The 23,238-nt window shown below is 28.7% G+C and overlaps 1 protein-coding gene across 1 annotated transcript; it reads right to left on the reverse strand.

Moving 5' to 3' along the window:
• Window positions 1–841: 841 nt before the first annotated feature.
• On the reverse strand, window positions 842–21,424 carry LOC111633684 (uncharacterized protein MAL13P1.304-like). The gene is made up of 11 exons (XM_023378296.1): window positions 21,418–21,424; window positions 19,855–20,858; window positions 19,537–19,627; window positions 19,303–19,402; window positions 17,459–17,585; window positions 14,601–14,675; window positions 14,379–14,533; window positions 10,916–11,035; window positions 9,789–10,088; window positions 1,115–1,235; window positions 842–1,041 (listed from the first exon to the last, which is right to left on the reverse strand). The coding sequence occupies exons 1-11, from the start codon at window positions 21,422–21,424 to the stop codon at window positions 925–927; spliced, it is 2,217 nt and encodes a 738-aa protein (XP_023234064.1). The 3' UTR covers window positions 842–924.
• Window positions 21,425–23,238: the final 1,814 nt, after the last annotated feature.

The raw sequence follows: 23,238 nt of genomic DNA on the forward strand, positions 1-23,238 counted from the left end.
AATATAATCTGCCTTTACATGGTAAGTTTGAAAGACTGTAAACAGCTTCTAGAACAATCTCTTCTACTAATATACTTAAGCTAATAATGCAACAATGTGAATTCTTTTATCTAATAATAAAAGATTGTCATTAAAGTTAAGGTTTTGTCTGCTTTGGTCATATTTCCTTCAGCTACTCTTTTGCTAATCTTAATGCTTTTTATAATTCCATCCCCTTTGAGAGACCATAGAAACAATGATTGATTAACGCTATTGAAAACCATGTAATAGATATCCATCGTTTAGAAAAGTAACTTCCTTGAAACTTGATACCATAAACAAATGCAATAAAAAGACAACCAAACTCATAATAAGCCTGGAAACGTTTCTCAAATATGGCCATACTTAAGGTTTTCAAAATGTTCTCAAAGCTGAAGTAGGGCCATATTTTCAGGCTTCTTATAAGAGTTTGGTTGTCTCAAAAAAACTCAGCTGTCCTTGTTTCATTTATGCATTAAAAGATGATTCCTCAAACTATAACAAAGATCTTTTTTTACTTTTTGCTTGGTTTCAAAAAATATTTTTTGTATTCTATTAAATATATATGTTTTATGTTCTGTTCATTTTATTTAAATGATAGGAATAGATTAGAAAAATTTTTCCTATTTAGATAATAGAAACTTTGTTTAATATATGAATACATTGATGATGATTAATAAAAAAATCTTGATTCTTTGAAATAATGATTTGAAGGTAAATTTAACTTGATAGTTCAAAGAGAGACTTTATCAAACATTCTGGAACATTTTTTTATTAACCATTATATACATAAAAATATATGTACATACATAAGCATATACAATTTCAAGATTTTCAATAAATATTTGTTTAAGATATTAAACTTTTCTTACAAACCAGATAAATAGATATATATTAAAAATATTTTTAATTAATATTCACTGCATTGAGTTGTTCTGGAATTAAAGAAGTGAAAAATGATGCTATAAAAGTCTTGACAGTAGTCACTTGTGTATTTTGGGCACCTTGTTGATTATAATTTGCCTATAATTAATAAATGTATAATAATTATATTTATAACAAGTGCATATTTTTTACTTTTTATTAATATTTTTACCTCATTTGTTGTTCTTGCTCTGTTTCGTCTATTACGAATTGTATTTCGTCTAGGCTGAATTTGTTGTCTTCTATCATTTCGATTTCTTCCTCGTCTAAACGTAAAGAAGCCTCCTCTGTAACTGTAAAAAAAAAAGCTAACACATTAGCAATATAAAGGATAATTAAACATAATGTTTCATAAAATTACAAAAATTTTAACCATTTTAAATTTTATACATATTTCAAATTAGGGATATATACTTAACATAGGACATGAGAATACATTGATTTTACTGTATATTTAGAATTTTGAATTATTAAAAAGTTGAAATTTATCCATTACAAGTCTAAAAAAAAATTAAAGAAACAAACAAATCTGTCAGATGGATAGTCTTATGAGAGAAATCTATTGAAAGGCAAAATTTCAAACCTTGAAAAATTAAGTTGAAATAACAACACCAAACGATCGCCTAATTATCGGGCTATAATATGGCTATTTTAAATGATTGGAACTAAGTAATTTGACATTAGAGGTAGGCGTTAGGCGCCATCTCTTAATTAAATTAATAATTAAATAAATAAATTTAGAACATTCTGGAATAAAAGAACTGGCCCGGGACGGGGCTTGAACCCGCAACCTCCGCTTGCCGTGCGGTGCGCTTGCCAGTTACGCCACCCGGACCCCGAGCGAGTCTTCGCTTCCAGAAGTATATTAGATTTAGATATAACCTTACTTGGTTAAATACATCACCGACTGGGGACGACTCCTTCGCCCACGACCCTAACGGTACTCAGCCGGCTAACGTAACACCCGGCGAGGTATATATATATATATAAACATCAACTCACAGCCCGAGTAGATAATAACAACACCAAACGATCGCCTAATTATCGGGCTATAATATGGCTATTTTAAATGATTGGAACTAAGTAATTTGACATTAGAGGTAGGCGTTAGGCGCCATCTCTTAATTAAATTAAGAGATGGCGTTAAATCTAATATACTTCTGGAAGCGAAGACTCGCTCGGGGTCCGGGTGGCGTAACTGGCAAGCGCACCACACGGCAAGTGGAGGTTGCAGGTTCAAGCCCCGTCCCGGGCCAGTTCTTTTATTCCAGAATGTTCTAAATTTATTTATTTAATTATTAATTTAATTAAGAGATGGCGCCTAACGCCTACCTCTAATGTCAAATTACTTAGTTCCAATCATTTAAAATAGCCATATTATAGCCCGATAATTAGGCGATCATTTGGTGTTATTATCTACTCGGGCTGTGAGTTGATGTTTATATATTAAGTTGAAATGCAGGATGTTTCAAAGTAATTTGTATGACAATACATTCCATCAGGAATACAAAATTACCAGTGATTATTTCTGAATTTCACCATATTAGAACACATTCTCAAGTTTGAACAAATGTATCAGCTTAATCTGCCTGCCACCTACCTGTAGAATTATGAAATACTAATTGTGAAAAAGGTTCCCAGTGCCCAGTGACAGGGATAAAGCATTTTGTCTTATAATTTCATGTGAGTAGGTCAGTAGGTCAGTGTTGAGTGTGCAGTGTCAATTTTATACACAATTTCAAAAATAACCTCCAACAAAAAACTATTTGAAGGTGGAAAGATCAATTCCAGCAAACAGGTTGTCTTTGTAAGGGTAAATTTTCTGGAAGACCTTTTGACTAATGAAGTTGATTTAGAGAGAATTATGGAATGTTTTCAGTGTAGCTCTTGAAAATCTATAGTGCAAGCAAAACACGAACTTGCAATTTTCAACATAACTTTGTGATAAATAAGGATGCATGTTTTTACTTGATTTTGTATAAGCATCTAATGTGCCTAGATGGAATTAGATTTCCCTTCACTACTTTGCAAAATTTAATACGGTACTCATATTGAGCATAACATGAAGCTGGCTGTCACAGATGAACTGACAATCAAACCTGGACAGTTCCACTATATGTAATTTCATAATAAGATATATATAATTTGTTATATATATATAAGTGAGGATGTTTGTTATGGATGCATAGGCTGTTCAACCAATTGCTAAAAAACTTGGCACTTATGTTCAAATTCTTCTAACTTAGATCATGTCATATATCCCACCCCAAATTATCAATTGGATTTCTATATAACAATTAATTTCTGTCTACATTTTATTGCTGGCTTTACATGTAGTACCATCTATTGGAAAAAATTTAATAAAATTAACTAAATGTAACTCTTACAAAAAAAGGATATATTATATTCACTGAATTACTGCAACAATGATATAGATGCACCATTATGCCATTACTGCAACAGGTAGCACATAGCACTTGCCTGCTTGGAGTGTAGTAGTGTTTTGCCCCCTACATTGTACTTTTNATTAACTAAATGTAACTCTTACAAAAAAAGGATATATTATATTCACTGAATTACTGCAACAATGATATAGATGCACCATTATGCCATTACTGCAACAGGTAGCACATAGCACTTGCCTGCTTGGAGTGTAGTAGTGTTTTGCCCCCTACATTGTACTTTTCCTGTTAGCAATAGTGTTATGCCGGTTATGTATCTAACTCTGTTCACAGGAAAAGTTTTGAATTAAAGTAATGTGACATGCAGTACAAATCAGAAGTTAATCTGGTCCTCTTTCTCTTAAGATTTCTATGTTTGGTCTTGATTTTCATTCATCTAACTCTGTTCTCAAGATTAAGATGGACAACAGTGAATTTATAGGTTTACAATGTTTTCAAATTGCAGCCCAATAAGTATCCTCCGTTAACAGAGTGGATAAAATCACCAAACTCTGTTAGTCTATCATGGGTTTGCACATGGCCAATGGACTGGCCACATGGTGTTTTCTGGGTTTACTTTGCATTATTAACACTTAAATTGGGACAAGCTTTACACAAGTCTTCCCTGGATGCATCCTCCTTGGCAAATTGCTCACTTGTTGCATTGCTGTAACCAAATAAACCAAACAAATTCTAAACGTGATATTTATGAGGACATGCTTAACTACCAGGAAACCTGGGCATTCTGCCACCTCTTCTGATTTCATCTTATTGCCCCAAATTTCTTTCACTGATACTGTTTAAGATGCTCTAATGTTCAGCTAAATTAATGTATAGTATGTGCAACAATTTTAAGGCACAAAGTAGAGCGATAAGTCTATTTTCGTGCCAATGTTTATTTTTCCTATTTATTATCTTGGCAACATTGCTTCATTCAAAATTTCCTGTAGTTGTAAATAAAGTGTATATTACACAGACTACATGTTGAATCTTACTGTCAAATCTGCTTCCAGTAGGCTTATGCCACACAATTTTCAAAAGTTTACTTACATGTTTTTGCTGAGCTTTACTTTTACAACTTGGTTTCATCATTTTTTACAGGATCACAAAAGCAATTATTCTTGCATTTTTACAAAATTTTTTATTATTTAAACAAGTCATATGAAATATCGTATTTACTCACATATAAGACAATCTTGCATATAGGACAAGGTGTGACTTTAAAGATCAAAATAAAGAAAATTAGATTTATTAATACAATTTTAATTTTATTTCATTTAATCACAAATAAAATATCAAATGCACGTAAATGTACACATTGTCCTGGAAAAATTTCCTTTGAAGTTTAAAATGCTAGTAAAGTGTTGTAAAATCAACAACATAATTTGTTCATGTAAAATTGGACAATCTGGAACCTTTTTTGACAATTCTTAACAGTCGAATTCACTCTCCGTTGATTGAAGTTATGAGTTTCTCCGAATTCAGATTTCTGAATAATCTGTTTTCATATGGGAATTAAAACTTATATCAGACTCCTGTGTAATTTTGGAATTCAATTCAAAAGCTTTGCTTTTCCTATTGTTATTCATCTTTGAATCATTCTTGTGTATTGTCAGGAGTAAATGACCCAGATAAAATACTTTTGTTTTTAAACACCAAAAGGTGAGAATCCGATAAAAAATGCAAATACACAGTTTACAAAAATTATTATGAAAATGAAAAGAATCCTTTGCTCATACACATAGAATGACCTAGGTTTTTGAAGCAGTGAAAAATGAATAAAAACCTCATTTTATATGCAAGTAAATATGGTATATTCAAATATTAATAGTAGATCAGTATTTAGTAGTAATTGTTGACCATCTCTCAGAGGAGAGGAGGATGGTCAACCCTTTTCTGCAGCAGTATCTACTTTCTATCAAATCATCAGTATGATGGCATTTGAATAAGAAAATTGCATAATACAAGATTACTGGCAAGTGCAAAATGTTTCAAGTAGTTTGAGGGTGCAGAGTTTAAATATTTAGTCTATTTTTTTGTGAAATTTAATTTGTTGGCAGATTATTCCGTTCACAGCAAATATCAAATTTGTTAGTTTGTTTAAAATTTTTTTCCCTAATGTTAGCATTAGGGAAAAAAATTTTAAATTGCTATCTTAAAAAATTTATCATGTAAGATATGATTCCTACTTGACCAATGAAATTGTCCCATCTGAGTATTATAATAATCATGACGATCGGATGAAATAACCAAACTCTTAAATATAACAAACATTAAAATGAAAACCATATATAATATGTAAGGGTTTATATAAATCAATTATAAGATAACCTTTGTACTTATCACACTAAGTGAACAATCTCTTACATAAGATAATGTTTGTAGTTATATAAATCAAATATAATAGAAGAGTTAGTAGTATGAAATAAGATGATAATCTTAATGTTTGTTTTTGTTTTTTGCCCAGACAATGCCAGGTTTACCAGCTTATATTTCATAGATTGCACAGGGATTTCACATTAGACAATCAAAATGATTGTCTAATGCAAAATCCCCATGCAATCATTTTGATTGTCTAATGTGAAATAATTCTAAAGATAAAGTATTCCATAAATATTTTTTTCATTAAAAATTTTTGAAAACTGTTTTAATGTTGAAAAATACTACTATGCTGTTATAATAGGCATCTATTTGTTTTCTTAGGATGAATTGGAGATAGATGTGAAAATATACATCTGGCAAGGCTGTATCTAAATCTAACAAGAATTAATGTTTTATAAGGGATGTTTATTATTAAAAGTTAGGACAAATGGACAGTAATAATAAATTCGTTACACTTCATTAACATAATCTAATGAAGTGGAAGATTGACACACATGCTCATTCCAATTTGTTTCTGAGCATAAATAATTTTTTTTGTTTTTTTAATAACTTATGCTTATCCATTTTTAACTCTGTCCTGAGGACACTAATAAGGCCCCTTTAAGCAAGCCCATTATAGGTTCAGCCAGGCCCACAATGGGGTGACTGGGTGTGAGGGACAGGACTGAAATATATGGTTGGACCATCCCCAAAAACTTCCCAGGAAGTTTTTGATCTGTCTGGATTCAATCCCAGGTCCCCAGAGTGGAAGATTGTCACCTTGACCACTTAGCTATCCAGCCATCCCATTTTTAATTTTAGAGTCTTGTAATATTAAGGGATATATGAACAATTATGCTTTTGCATTCACAAGGGATGTCTCATTCTGTAATGAAAACAACATTAAAACTGTATCAGGAGACTAGATCCTTCAAAAATAAGCTGAAGAGTGGGCAAAAGCAAAATCACAACCAAAGTATAGCAAGAATGGTTTTACAAGATTCTATGAAAACCTAAAAAAATGTGCTGAGTGTTTCATGACTATAAGATGATTCATACAGAAACAATGATAAGAAAATATCCTCCTGTCATTTGGATTTTACATTTGTAAAGCATGTGGACAAAAAAGGCTGAAAACTGGAGCATTGCTGACTGGGTCAAGGTTATATTGGATCCATGTGGTACATACCTCTATGTAGTCAGATCATATCTACTGTACTCTTGATTGCACACTTTCATTTATATAGATGATGATGTTGCTTTTGAGCAATGGGGCTCAGTATGCTTGACATTGACCAGGAGAAAAATACAATCCAACAGACGTTTGATAAGTCATTATAAAACCACTTTACATCCATGCTAGGGTGCATCCTATTAGTCAATCTTTGGTTTTAAATTCAAATTTTCATGTCAGTTCTTCTGTGTGTTCCATTTTCAAACATTGAAGTCTTTGGTATTGGTCCTTCAAAAATTGTAACCTGAGCATAATCTGAAAATTTTTGTTTTCCTGGACTTTCTAACCTTTAAATTTACCCAACAGACTGATGATAGTTTTTTTTTATTTGTTAAAAAGAAGCAAGATGTTACATCTCAACCTTCACATAACTTTACCTTCCAGGATGCATTATTATAAGGGATATTGTGGCACAATACTATGCACTGCATCCCTATCCTTACTATTCTTGAGATTGTAGTATATTAACTGAATTTTGCTGCAACAATGACTTGGATGATGTGCTAAGATCTAGGAGGATCAAGAATTGTGAGATAGATGACACAGCTAAGGATATCATAACCACATTCACAGTAAATCCAGCTACTTCCATTCACCTTGAGGTCTGGAGACAGGTACAGAGGTTGATCCAATTCCTATGATTCTCAAGAAGTTATTTTATCATCTGTACAAATTCCAATATCATCAAGAGCTTCTTCATGAAGACTACAATGCAAGGATAAATTTTGGAGAAATATTTATGGATCTTGACAACACAGATCCTACTGTTCCCAGACAAATTTGCTTTATAAATGAAGCATTCTTTTACATTTGTAATGAGGCAAACTCCACCAACAAGCACCCAAAATTGTATTGCTTGTGAGTGAAGTACACTCAACATCAGCAGAGTATTAACATTTGAGCTGGATTCCTTGACCAACGAATTCTTGGGTCATTTTTTTATTGACAGCATTCTTAACTCCAAAAGTACTTGGATCTCTTACTAGCGGTCCAATGTGCTCTACTAACAGATGTAGCTCTTAATATCACCATTTTCTAACAACACAATGGAACCCCCACCCATTAGGAGTCTTCCAGTTAGAATGGTTACATGCTACTTTTCCAGGAATGTGAATTGGTTGAGGAGGTCCATATCCGTGGTCTCCCTGTTCTCGTAATTTGATACCATTAGATTTTTTTGTCAGATTTACAACAATGCATAATTGATGCTTCCATACAAATAACAGCTGACCAGCTTAGGATGGTTGAGGAAAGTTTTATGAGTTGCCTTGCATGCTGTTAGGTAGTGCAGGATTTCCATTTTGAAAACGTCATTATCAATACTTTCATTTTTATTGAAATTTTATAAGAGAACTCTTTTCTTCATTTCAGCAAAGACGCATGTAATTTTATTTCTGATTTAAACCAAGTACTGTAGTTATTTAGATATGTTTGCATGCATTAAAAATATTAAGAATTTTCTATTCTTTCAGTATCTTCACTAATTGATAAATTTCATCTGCTTTAACATTGGAAATATTATAATTATATATGAAGTCTGAGTTATAAACAGTCAAATATTTAATCCTTAATATTTACTTATAATAATTATTATGGAGAAGTATATATCTAATCCTATCTAAACATTGTAACAGAAAAATTTTTAACCAAAACAGTATTATTACAATATGTAATAAATTAGCAGAATTAAGAACTATGAAAGCTTAAAGACAGAATCAAATTGATAAAAAAAGTAAGAAATATTTAAACTGTAGCTATTATACATATAACTATCATGATGCTATTTTAACTAGCTTAATTGAAATTGATTCCATTTAGGCAAGCTATAATACATAGGATGTAATTAAAAAGTTAAAAGTTATCATCAAAAATTAATTTAAATTATCAGTAAATAAAAAATTGTATTTTCCTGTTTTCCTTCAATAATATAAAATTCCCAATTAATACTGTTCCTATTTTTGGATACCCCAACCTGGCAACCTGCTTCATCCCCTGTAATTTGCCACAAGAAATGAAGCAGATTAGCTTGTGAATGTGTTCAAATGCAGCTTTTCATAAATAAAAATTAGCAGTAGATGAAAACAAGAACAATCATTGATTAATCTATTACAATTAATATAATAGTACTAATAAAAAGATACTGTAAAACAAGTTCAGAATAATTCTAAGAAATAAAAACAATTACAAAACGTAAATAAACTTTAAACTTTTTTAGTTTTAGTTAATAGTTACAGAAATAAAATTGTTCATATTAAAAAATATATTACCTTACCTTAATTTATATAATTTACTTAATTAATTATTAAAATCATATGAAAATTACTGTTGGCCATTTTAACAAACACACACAATTTTTTTTGTCTTCACTATCCATAATTTCAGTCACCATTGATGACAAAAAAAAAGTTGTGTTCTTCATTATAATTTTAAACATGTAACATCAGCCATTTTAAAATGAACTGTGTTTTTTTATTTTATGATATTGTTGCCAGAAGACTGACAAAATAAAAAAAAAAACACAAATTTTCACTTAGAGATGACCTTTTCTTTTGAGGCTATGCCTCTTTTTAAACCAATTTACATTTTTTTACAATGGCATATACTGAAGACAAAAAAAGTTCCTGTTAATTAATTACTATTAAAATTATAATGATGTTCACTAAGTATTAGAGGTACTGAAATATATAAGATCTAGTTAATATTCAAAATCAAGAAGTGATATTCACCCATCTCTTAAAACTACAATAAAATTATAGATGATTAAGTTACTACTATTTTTTTTACATTAGTTATTGAAAAAAAAGACTTACATGTATATGAAGAAACTTATACCAATGACAAAAAGACATCTTCTAAATGATGAGTAAAAATACAAAACTGATAGAAGAATGGCTGCACGAATAAGGATGTAAGTTACATCTATTATATCTCTGTTTGCAAGGGGATCTTCATTTGCTTCATTCACTCTATTTGGAGCATCATCACCTATATTTTCTTCAGGCTGTTCATCAGATGTGTTGGCTTCAAATGATTGCGATTGTGATGATGACAATGATGATGATGATTCTACATGACTGGAATTATCTGCATTGAATGTATTAGAGTACATGCTGAAAAAATATAAAAATTTTATGGCATTATCCAAATGATGTGTAAAAAATATTATATAATGAAACAATAGTAAGTATATGAAAAATCTGGTGCAACACTTAATTTTAAAAATTCAAAATTTGAACACATTTTGACTGTGTCAAATTAAAATTTCCAAAGAAATAAATTTGGCATTTATTAATTTTTTTAAATTAAAAGGTAAAGATATAAATTAAATTTGAATTTTGTTCATAATATGTACTGTACAGTACATCACAGTTCAATAGTTATTTTACATCACATGCATACACATTACATTTAAATTTTTCACAATCAACATTTATTTAACTTTTTAATTTCATTTTTTTTTGTAAATTGCTTTATTCATGTCCTTGTTCCTTTTAAAGTTTTCATGCTCATTTACATTCTAGATCACTTATAAAACTTTTAGTGCTCCATCTTTTGTAAAACAGTTTTAAGTTATTTGGGTTCATTATAGATTTAATTTAATGCTAATTATCAACCTTTCTCAATAAATTTGTGTTAATCAGTACATAATTATTTCAAATGGAAATCTATACTGAGAATACAGAATTAGAAAACTTAATTTCAAAATTTCTGATTTGTAATGATCTAATAGCAAAACAAGCAAATAATAAATTTTGTCTGGTTTAAACAGGTTTAAATGTAAAAAAGAATTAAAACAGTTAAATTAGTAATGGCCTAAAGAAAATCATTCATTGAAAATTTAAATTGTTTATACAATTTTTCAATAATTAAAAATTAAGCATGTAAATCATTCAGAAATTTTCAATTAAATTGTTTTTGTAATAAATATTTTACTTACTATTGAAAATATTGCATCATGTATTGAGTATAAGCTTGTTGCATCAGAGCAATTTGATTACTGTCATAACTCATATTAACTGGATATCCTTGAATGTAAGTAGCATTTGTTGATGTGTTTCTGAAAAATACAATTATTATAAATAGCTGAAGAATTGTTCATAACCAAAAATCTTATTGATTACTTTAAAAATTTAAGATAATAACTTGACCTTATATCATAGTTGAAACAATTTATATTGTGTTTTTTTTTCTTTTGAACTATAAGTCAAGATTGTTATCTGACAATATATTAACTAATATTTTCAACTACTATTTAATCTATATTTATATTACTCAGAAATAGAACAAAATTAGACTCGATTAAAGTTACAATTCTGTTTTCATTTATTCTTCAGACATCAGTTACAAAAGAAATGTGTTAAGGATGAAAAGTTTTTCAAATGTTTTATCTGAATTCTACATTATCTAACTGTTAAAATTTGTCCCAATGAGGAAAAACAGATGTTCCACTGCAACACTATTGGGAAGGATAGTGTAGTATTCTAAAAAATGCATTCTTTACATGTTGGTAGTTGTGTAACATATTCAAATTAACATCATTGACAGGAACTTGGTAAACATTTTAATTTAAAAATTAGAGTAAATAACTCAATGCAAGTACAAAAAATATATATATATATATATATATATATATACACACACACACACACACAAGCCATGTATTTTCTTACACCTGAGGGGCAAAATGTAGTGAAACCCAATTATTTATTTTTGTTTTGAATTCAACTTTTATCAAATGGCAATATAAAAATTTCAAATGCTACATCTGCTCAAAAATAAGTAAAAAAACATTAGACCAAACTTGTTGGTTTTACTCTGCTTAATACAATGGATTACTTCAAGGCAACATTATAGGTGAATTAAAATGCATTCTTAGAGTAGTTGAAACTAAACATGTAGTTTACTAGTGGTTTAATTATGAAACCAGGACAGCTATTGATACTAGTAGTTTATCATATTCGGAATACTTAACTATAGAGCTTATATTAGTAATTAATCACTGTACATCTGTACCAGTATATTACATATCAAATCATTCCTTAAGTCTATGCATATTTTTTGGAAGTTGATGTTTAAGTCATTCATTATTCAACAAGTTTAATCTAGAATATTTTTCGTTTATTTTGGTCAACTGTTATAACTCATGATAATCTGTAAAAAAGATCATACTATATAAAACATGCCATTTGATAATCAGTGTTGATCAACATCAAACATATCAAAAAACTCTTTCTTTGTAAATTTAAAAAGAATAATGCATAAAACAAATCATTTACAAATAATGTGCATTTTAACAATGAAAACAAGTTTTGATCATATTTCAATTATTAGAGTAGATGTTGAAAATGGCATCCACTTACAGCAATATAAACACAGTCTCCTTACTGTGAGATGAGCAGGGGGTCAGGTTAATCCCTTCTGACCACGGGCTGGTAAAACCCGATCTCAAGGTCATTGGATGGCTAGGAGGGCAAATCGAGTGGGGAGTGCGTTGGTAAGTTGGCAAAGGTCCGTGGACAAACAAAAGATCAGGGTTTAACATAACAAAATATAAAATTTATTATAAACTAAATCTAGAAGATACAGACCTATAAACGGATAAATGCAGTTACAAACTGAAGTGAATAAATGTGGTTACGAATGCAAACAATAAATTCTTAACAAAATGCGTGCTTGACCTAATTTCCCTATTCTAATGCACTTTACACAGAGAGAGAGTTTACAAGTTTCAGCCCCCTTTTAAATACCTCTAAGAATATTGGAGAGTTGATGTGGAGAACTTCATTCATATGGATGGGTCATTGTCATGGATGGGTTTCCAACCAGTGTCTTCTCCTCTTCTTGGGTCCAGTCTGGGTTATGGAGGTCCAGGAGATGAAAATGCACACAACTACCGATTTATGTCCTGATTAATCGCTCCCTCGAGCTTCCGGTGACTTTCTCTTTTACCCCCTTGTCATGAGAAAAAGCGTCATGTGTCCATCCAATGTTGTTGGTTACGGTGCCAAGTTGACACTTATGAGTCAATTTTCCCATTGGATTGTTATGACTAATTGTAACCTCTGCTCTAATTCTTCTTGGGATTGTTTTGCTGTCGAATTTGTTTACAAATTTCCGACAAATATGTAAAAGCATGGATCTCACATTACCATATTTAATGTCATCTTATGAAGGACCAGTAGAGTGATAATGTCATTGTGTGTGCATGCTTCTCTTAAGATGGTTGTTCTCAAACTGTAGGTCAAGAGACATTTTAGAGAATTTGGAGAAATTATCAATATCATTGATTATTTTTGAGTACAATTCCTGTACATACTCTGCGCTATCCACTAGTTTCAATCTAATACAGCATTAAAACCACTTGTAATTTGTGTGTTTAACTTTTTTAATTTATAACCATAATGATTGCATTATAGTTATTAAATTGTAAGTTGTCATTCCATCATTAAAAGTTGATTTTATTTAGTAGTATATCTGTGATATTTTAATTATATTTCACACAAAACAAAAATATATATCTTCAAAACTAAGGAAATCATGTAATGTGTTTTATTCTAATAAACTAAGGAAACTATAGATTTATGTTTTTGGTACTACAGAAAAATTAAGTATGGTTAATGATGAGAATATCAATGTAATGGCTCAGAAATGATCAGATTTCAGAGTAATGTTCAAATATTTTCAATTAAAACTAAAATATTTTCTTAAATACCACTAAGAAACAAGCAATAGCAGATAATGGAGAATATACCACTGATTAAATAAATAAACAAATTTTTCCTTGTTTCAACATTTCTGAAAAATGTTTATGGACTTATGGAGGAAGTAATATGATCTGCAGCATTCTTGTAATTTTACTCAATCTTTATGAACTGTAGCCTATTTAACTATCAGTCAATATAAACTATAAGATCATAATAATACTATATATATTTTACACATATCAACTATAAACTCAAAAAATCTCTAATATTTAATCTCATAATATAATAACATTTGTTCAAATATTTCTAACTACATGGATTTTTAACCTCACAACTATACTTGATCATTTCGGATATGATAGTTGATCATTTCGAATATGAAGTAAAATCTTGTTTACAATTAAATAACACAGATCTAAGAAGTATTGATTAAAAAAGCATGTAAAATTATATCATTCAATAACATATAATTTATTGCTAAGGACATCAACAAAGAAATATGAGCTTTTGCTGGAGCCAAAAATTTAAAATATATGCAAAGAAAGTATTCAAAATTGTTAGTGTGCAACAAAGCAGAAAATTAAGGATTGTCTAACATCCTTAGGGATTCAAGATGTTTTTATATATATTTACCAACAATTCATATAAAACAAACATTTTTATACATAGGCTAGTAAAAAATAATGTATATGATACCTTATTTGTTCTTGCATATTTTGAAATATCACATTTGAATTATTTGAATTCACATTTTCTGTTTTACAAACAGGAGTTTTTAAAACTGAAGTTTCTTTGGAAGGAATTTTTTTTGGAGGACACATCATATGTATTGTCTGAACTTTCCATTTGTTCTAAAAGGCAAACAATTAAATTAATAAATATTTTACATAAAATATAAAAAGTACTAATTATACTTACTATGAAAACATCCTTTAATGTTACATTATCTGATAACACCTGTCCAAAATATATTAATCTTTGACTTTCAACAGTCTGAAATTTGATAAATAATTATATAATAATTAGAAAATGAATCCATGTATATAATAAATTAAGTCTAGATAAAGTTATTTAAAAAATCCATCATTTTGCTTATTTTCAAGTTGAAGCTTTATTTAAGATTTATTTATATGGACTGAATCTACAGAATATTAAAATAAAAATTTAGAAATATTAAAAAGTTACCTAATCAAATTACTTCCCTTACTTAAAAAGTATTCTTCATTCAATCAAATATTTTTAAAAAATTTTTAAATAATTTTTTGAACACTAAAACATGGTTAAGAAACATCAAACAGCTAATCCATTAAAAAAAAAAATGAAGGAATTTATTATCAAATGTTTACATATATATTGATGTTGAAGGAGCAAATATGGAAAAAAATTATTACATAGTGTCTAAAAACTGGAATCATTGGAAAAATTTATTTTCAAATAATACATTCTCTTTCTTCAACCTCCAAACACCATGTTTCTTTGTATTCAACAAAGCATGTTGAATATTTAAAAGATAATAGTAAAGGATGTTGATATTCATGTTTTCTGTTGAACACAAAAAAAACTATTTGAAGGAAAATATTTTCAAAGAATATGTGCAACGTGCTGCGAAACAGTTTGAAAATAAAATGCTCTATGATTCCAGATATTTCGGACTCCTTGTATATAGAAACTTGAAGAAATTTTTACATTTAAAATGAATAGTTTGTAGAAACTTAGTACATTTCATTTCTCGAACATGACTTTCTGAGAGATGGTCAATAAAGTGTGATATATATATAGTATATAAAAGAATAAATAATTGTTAAATATAAATTCAACCAAAAATATTTTCATAAAAAATCAATAATTAAACATTTTTATTAAATTAATATTTCTTGTTTTTAAACCATAAATTTTAAACTCAATTTTGATTTGATATTTAGTACAGATAATGATCCTTGAATAGAAAGAATTCCATTAAAAAAACTAGGTTAGATTAGGGTACCAATCCACAGCCTGTGGACCATATGCTGACCAAAAAAAAAAAAATAATAACAATGTGTAGCCTGTAGCCATATTTGAAATAATATTCATTATGACAGCAGTTATAGTTTCAAACAATATTAAAACAAAATCAACTTAATAAAGTTCTAATTGATTACTAATCAACTTATGACTGCTGAGAACTGTTAATTTAAAAAGATGCATGAACATTTTCAGTCTAATTTACAGACCATCTTCAGGTGAGAAGTGTTTAGAACACTGAATTCCAAATAGATCATCATCATGATGGTATGGTCAATAATTCACTGTTCCAGTCTTACCTGAAGATGGGCTATAAATTAGGCTGAAAACTTTTGTGCATCTTTAAATAAACAATTCTCAGCAGTCATAAGATGATTAGTGATCAATTAGTAATTATTTCTCTCTGCTGGGTATTATTTAGATTATTAATACTATTAACAACTTTTTAACAGTTTTTGTTGCTTTTTCTCCAGCTTCTATAAGAAGTTAGTCATTTTTTACTGTAAAATTTTTAATGCAATGCAGAAAAAAAGGATCTCAAAATTGCTGACTTCTTAGGAAGTTGGACAATTTTTTCTGAATTTTTTGCCAAAATGTTCATAATTTTTCTATTTTGAGTTGAAACAACCAGTGGTACTATTTCAGTGAGAAATCAAAGTATGATTAACTTTAAATATATTTACTGTTAACTTCAGTTGTTATTACATGAAGTGATGACTGACTTCTGAATTTCATTGAGAGAAAGAAATCTTTCCAAAGAAGACAGGCCATTTCAAGTGACATGGAAAAATCAGTACTTTTTTATTGAAATAATCAACAGAGCAATATGTTAAACTCCTTATAAAATAAAGTTGTTTCATTATAAATTAAACATAAAACCAGAGTTGTAGCTATGGAAGAGTTAGCATCAGTTAATAAGTGCAATTATATGATGTGGATGCTGTTGTGAAAATTTGAACATCATTTTAATGTTTGTACACATCAGATCCTACAATGAAAGGTCAATGTCAAGATCATTTTTAATGTGTAATTTTTAATAGGGTTTATCAGTCATTTTTATGAAGTTTTTTGCTTCAAGTTGCCTTCTATTTAGTTCTTGGAGTGAAAAAGGATTTAAAAGACTTAAACATTGTCTTTGTTATCTTTATTTTTTCAAATGAAAATAATCCTGGACTCATGTATGATAATATTTTATGTTGGAAAAATCTACAAACCATCCTTTACTAATCTTTAACATGCAGTCTATTTTATTAATATAATCTAACATTTTTGATCAAATTAATTGACCTTCATCAGGATCGAACAAACAATTTTTGATCTATAATCGGTTTCATTTGTCATAAAACATTAATTTTAAATGCTTTCTCAGCACTTATTGCGCAAGTCCAAAAATAATTATAAACTGCGGATTGATAATGTACAAATATATGCATACACTAACACAAAAATAAAAATACAAATTAATAATAATAAAGAAATAGATGATATAACTGGCTTCTACTAATGTCTGTCCGTGCTTTTTTGTTATGCTGATACGTTCATAGTTAGTAAAGGGTGGTTATTTTTAAGTAAGTGCAGTTTGAGAAGAAATCTACAAGCCACAACAGAATAGAAATCTGTATGGTATAAGAAATAAATAATTATGTATGTTGTAATGTTGAGTATTATTTTACTTAATATAATAAAAAATAATTTAAATTGAAATATTAATCTCAATTATATAGAAAATTATAATATTAAATCTTTTTCAATTTAAATTTAGTAGTACTTACTGGCTTTGTTGGATATACATTAGAAAGATAACTTTTTAATTTTTTTACTGTCCAATTCAAGTCACATTTATATTGCTGATCTCCAATATCTAAATTTGGTGTTTTGATAANTTTTATGTGAGCAGTTCTGTTCGAACAGTTGGAGTAGAGAATATTGTAAGTTACTGCTAGCAAAACAATGCGAAATATGTAATTATTTTCGGTAATCTGGACACTTTTGGTAATCTGACACACCTTTGGTCCCATACCTGTCGGATTATCAAGGGACAACTGTATTACATGACTTGCATGTAGTGATGTTTTTCTTGTCAGTAAATCATGTCAACTATGTTACAACCCAACTGCTAACAATTAATTTAACTTCTTCAATGGTACAAATTTATCATCCTTGTCATTAAATAACAATTTTATGCAAAATTTATTACATTGCACTGTTAGAAAAAATATTTTGAAATGCCACAACTGTCATACAAAAACTAAAGATGAAAGAATTTCTGATTGTATTATTGAAATTGAGTATAAAAATTTACAAATGACAAAAAATTGTTTAAATCACTACACTAATAAACACATCAAAATATATTTCAAACAATAAAATTTGAAAATTATCTATAAAAATGAAACCCATGCCAACACAGGCAAATTTAGTACAGACAACTAGTAAAAGATTTTTTCTGTTAATTTAAAAATTCTCAATTAAGTTCTGACGAATAATCAGTTCAAATATTATCCATTGCTGACAACAAATTTGATCATTTCATAAATGGCAAGTACAAACTATAAGTTTCCATGCATTTATGTAATACCTAATTAATGTGTCATTAATTGTAATTGCACAACTATCATTAAATATAAAATCATACATGAATAATGAATACATACTATTTATTTTCAAACAAACACTGAGAACTAGCAATAAACAACACATTTTACTATAAACAAATGTTTTCTTTCGTATATAATGGACATCATCAGGTTCTACAGAAAGAATACAGAATGGAACAACAAATTAATAATTAGAACAGAACATTTTTTGAAATCAAAGCTCAAGCACTTTAAAACTTGCACATGTCTAGTACAAAAAGATACTTCTATAGAGAGTCAGGCAAGCTCAAATAGTACACTCCAGACTTATGAAATGGGTCAATTTCTTTATAGTTAATGACTGTCCCCCTGTTGAAGTCCTTATAGAGTCTGACTCTTTCTACTTACACTAATTGGGATGGATCTGTTGTGCATTGTTTCTGTAGAACCTGATGATGTCTATTGTATGTGGAAGAAAACCTTTGTTTATAGTAAAATTTGTTGTTTTAGCTGGTTCTTTATGTTTGTGAAGTGGTTTGTTTACATATTAAGCCAGTATTTCAACCAGTGACTATTTATTTTCATAATACAGTGGTGCCTTGTATAACATACGCCTCGAATAACGGATGCTGCAAACAACAGACTTTCCATTCGGCAGTTACATGAGACGAACAAGTGCGAATGATATTTTCACTCTTTTGCCATTGCCAACGACAATCTGCTATTTTTATAATATATTAGTATTATCTATATCTATATATATATATAAATGGACGTGTATGTACGTATATTTCACTTTTCTGCAAAAACTACACATTGCACGTAAATGCTGTTTGTATGTGGTGGTAGCCCCAAGTCTCCATTCGTGCATAGGGATGGTTGCGTCTCGATAGCTATAAGGGTGTGGGAGATATGAGGCTGAAAGTGGTTGAAAGTGGCTTTCTATTTCGAAAGTTTTGTTCGAATTTGTTCGAATTAAATTCGAACATAAAATTTGAATATTGGTTCGATTATAGAACGATTGTAAACGTTCCAGAAACGNGGAAAGTTCAATAGAAGGATTAACTTTTTCCTGTTTAACAGATTTTGTACTATTTGCATTTTCCTTATTCTTTTTCTTCTTCTTTGAAGCTTTTTTACCTGAATTAATCAAATAAAATAGATCTTAAAACTTTTAATTAAAACATATTTATATTTAAATATTTAAAAACAAACACTACAAATACTAAAAATTATATGATTTTTCTGTTAATGATAAATTTTAACCAATTTACTTTTACTTGATGATGGCTCTTCCTTTTGTATAATTGAATTATCTTCTAATTTTTCTTTGTGGATTTCTTCCTTATTCACACTGTTAGCTGGCTATGTACCAATGAGTATTGTAAATGTAATTATACTTATAAAAATTAAGCAAATAATCAGTAATAGATCACTTTTTTAAATGTAAAAAAGTTATATGAAAATTTAAATTTTATTCATAAATTTTTCAATTTTATATCAAACATAAATGTTTAGTTGCTTTACAAATTCAAAATTCTAATTATATAAATCATAATAGTTACTTATCTAAAGTTTTGAATAATATTTACCGGATTATTCATCTTTAAAATACTGCTGAATGTTGAATATTTCCAAGAATCTACTGAACTGATATGAGTAGAATCGGGAACAATTTCAGGAGTAATAGCCTGATTTTTAATTACTGATTTAGATGACAAACTTTTATCTTTTGTATCATTGTGCGTATTTGATAATTCATTATTTTTTGAAGAAGTTGAACCAAGATCTGGAAACTCTTCTGAGTCGGATAAATTAAAATTGTTGTATTTGTACTCGGATGATTTAACAAACTGCTTTGTGATAGCAGCAAACATTTCTGGACTTAAAAGTGAAACTTTTCCACCATCAGTTTTCTTCTTTTTCTTATTTCTTCTTTTCTTCTTAGTTTTCTCAGGTTTTTCTAATGTTTCTTTTCCTTTATTTTCTACAGACTGAGCATTCACTTGTAATACTTCTTTTTCTTCTTTGGGTGTATTAGATTTTTTTGACAGATCTTTGGATGGACTATTCTTTTGTAAAACTTTATTAGGTTCTGATATCTGAATGTTGTCTCTCTGATGGAAATCAATTTGATTTTTACCCTGTTGAAAATGTTCCTTATTTTTTGATACATTTTTAGTTCTTGAAAAATTCCTATTTTTCATTTTTTCATGTTTTTTATCTGCATTATGCAAAATTTCATCAGATTTTTCAATATTTTTACAATTGTCTGATACATGAATACTTTTATTAGGAAATTTATTATTACTAGTTTTATCTAATTTTAATACTGTCTTAGATTCAAATTTTAAGACCGAAGAATAAGACGAATTGTATGACAAAGGTTTATTTTCATCTACAGAATCAGTTTTATTGGAAATGGAAGGCAGAGTTGGAAATTCAATATTACTATCAAATTTTACTGGTGTTTCATTAGTATCTGTTCTAGATTTGATCTGTTTATGTTCAGAACAATTACTTTTAATTTTAAAGTTTGAAAGATCTGAAGAAATTTGATTTGTTTTACTGCTGCTATTTCCTTTCTTCTTCTTTTCTTTCTCTATTAAAATTAAAAAATTTAATATAATTTCTACTTAAATTTTATAAATATAACAATATAAAAAATTTAATTCATATAATATAATAAATTATTTTGTTTGTATCATTTCAGAGTTACTATTGTCATTTTAATAATATACTATAATCAAACATTTAAATTAAATTTTAAATTATTTGATAAAGAGTTTTTAAAAATTAAAGAAATATTGTTATATAATTATAACTAGAATTACAATTATTTATTATAAAATTGAATATTCATACTGTTTAAGATATGATTAAAAGTGTTGCAAATATAAATTTATTTAAATATGCCAATGCTACAGTCTTCAATTTTATTTAAACATAGCAAATTAAATTCTTTGATAGATTAAAAGTCAGCTTCAATGTTGTGGTTGTGCATATAACTAAATATTTCTAATTTTTTAATGTTAATTCGAGTTTTCTGAGCAGAAAATGGAAATGTATATAAAACAATTGTAAATATTTTATAGTAGGAAAAAGTGGCATTCAGTTTCTAAAATTGTTTAACATGATATATTGCTATAAATAACCTTTCATTATGCTATTATTTTTTTATTCTTATTACAGATGCAAAAACATATTAATTTCATTTTATTGTAAAGTAAATTTTTTATTTCTTAATGTTTTCAGGGACACAAACATTAGAATGTTATACAGTGTACAAACACTTTAAAGGTTATATTTGCATATATTCTATGATGATAATAAAAATGATATACAATTAAATGAAATTAAAGTATCTCTTGGACTAAGATCATTAATTGAAACTGTATAGAACTCTACTGGTAATTCAATGATCCAAAATGTAGGATTTAATTATATTTATTTTTGGTTGATTACATACATTAATAGATTCATTTCATGCTGACTTACATTTTACAGTACCTCATCAGTTATTTGTATTGCATCAACCATCTTCTTAAATACAAATTACACAAGCATGACAAAGTTGTTACACTTTAAAAATAATTTTTACATTGCTCTAAAGACCAATGACCTATCATGATAACATAAAACATTTATAGTTTTAAAGTATCAGTTCTTATTACTTGCCTAATGTATTGGTGTTGAAATATAACGTCTGTAAAGAAATTATACATACATATGAAATTTATATAATATATATAATTTCACACAATATTTATTTATACCAATTTAACAATTAATAAGCTCATTATTACAAATAATTACTCACAAATACATCATATTCATAAATAAAAATATTCACATTTCTGAGAGATGAATATAAAAATTGCAACCAAATCTACTGTAAAATAATTATACATACAGTAGTAAAATTTGCCCTTTTACATAAAAGTGTAATAATTGATATAAATTCCTTTGTTTTGAATTAGCTTGTAAATCTTCCTAGGGATTGTTTCTGACAAGTGTTACAGTTCATGTAAGTTTATTTTATTCGAAAAATTATTAATTGCAACTGTCAGTTCATTAGCAGTTGTGTATTGTTTGTTGTTAGCATAGACCATTCAAGAACACATTTTCCATGGGATTTAAGTATGGACTGTGCGGAAAGAACAAAATAAATGAAATTGACTAACCACTAGTCAATTTCATTTATTTTGTTCTTTAAACCAGTCTTGGTGGATTTCATACATGACAGGAAGCATTGTCCTGCTGAAATATCCATTCATTTCCTCCAATCAGCAGTCCAAATGAAACAAGATGTTCAAACAATATATTTTGATATTTTCTGAAGTCATTCTATCATTAACTGTGATAATATCTGCTTTGCCATTAAAAGCAATTGTCTGCTAAAATATTCTTTTGGTTGCTTTCTTAAATCATGCCAATAATATCTATCATCATCTAGTCCACCCAGATTAAACTTTTTTCATCTGTAAATACCACATTTTTCCATTTGCCAGTTCAACTCATTACTAATTTTGCCCACTCAAATCTGTTTTTCTTGAGGTCACTTGTAAGCTAAGGTTTTGTCTTGAGTTTAACATAGACAACATTATCATTATTTTTGAAAACATTAGCTACTGATGAATGAGCCATTTTCGATAAACTAGAAGCAATGATATATGTAGGCATTCCTTGTCAGGTGGCAAGATGGAAAACTCTTCTTTTCCTTCTCTCACTTAGAGCTTGTTTCCAGTGCCAGCCCGAGGCAAGTTTTAGGATGGAGCGAGATCCTATCATGGCGCCCCCCCTTGGTTGCCCTTAATTTATACCCTTTAATTTTCTTTACCACTGAGGCACCCCCGAGGACTTAGCACCTGGAGTGGCTGCTCTGTTCACCCTATGGTAGGGCCGGCTCTGATAATGAGCTTACTAATTGTTAAATTGTTATAAATAAACATTGTGTGAAGTTATATACAAATTTC

The sequence above is a fragment of the Centruroides sculpturatus genome, unplaced genomic scaffold (genome assembly GCF_000671375.1).
Source record: "Centruroides sculpturatus isolate CEXI.00-Female unplaced genomic scaffold, Cexi_2.0 scaffold871, whole genome shotgun sequence".
In the NCBI taxonomy this organism is placed as follows: domain Eukaryota; kingdom Metazoa; phylum Arthropoda; class Arachnida; order Scorpiones; family Buthidae; genus Centruroides; species Centruroides sculpturatus.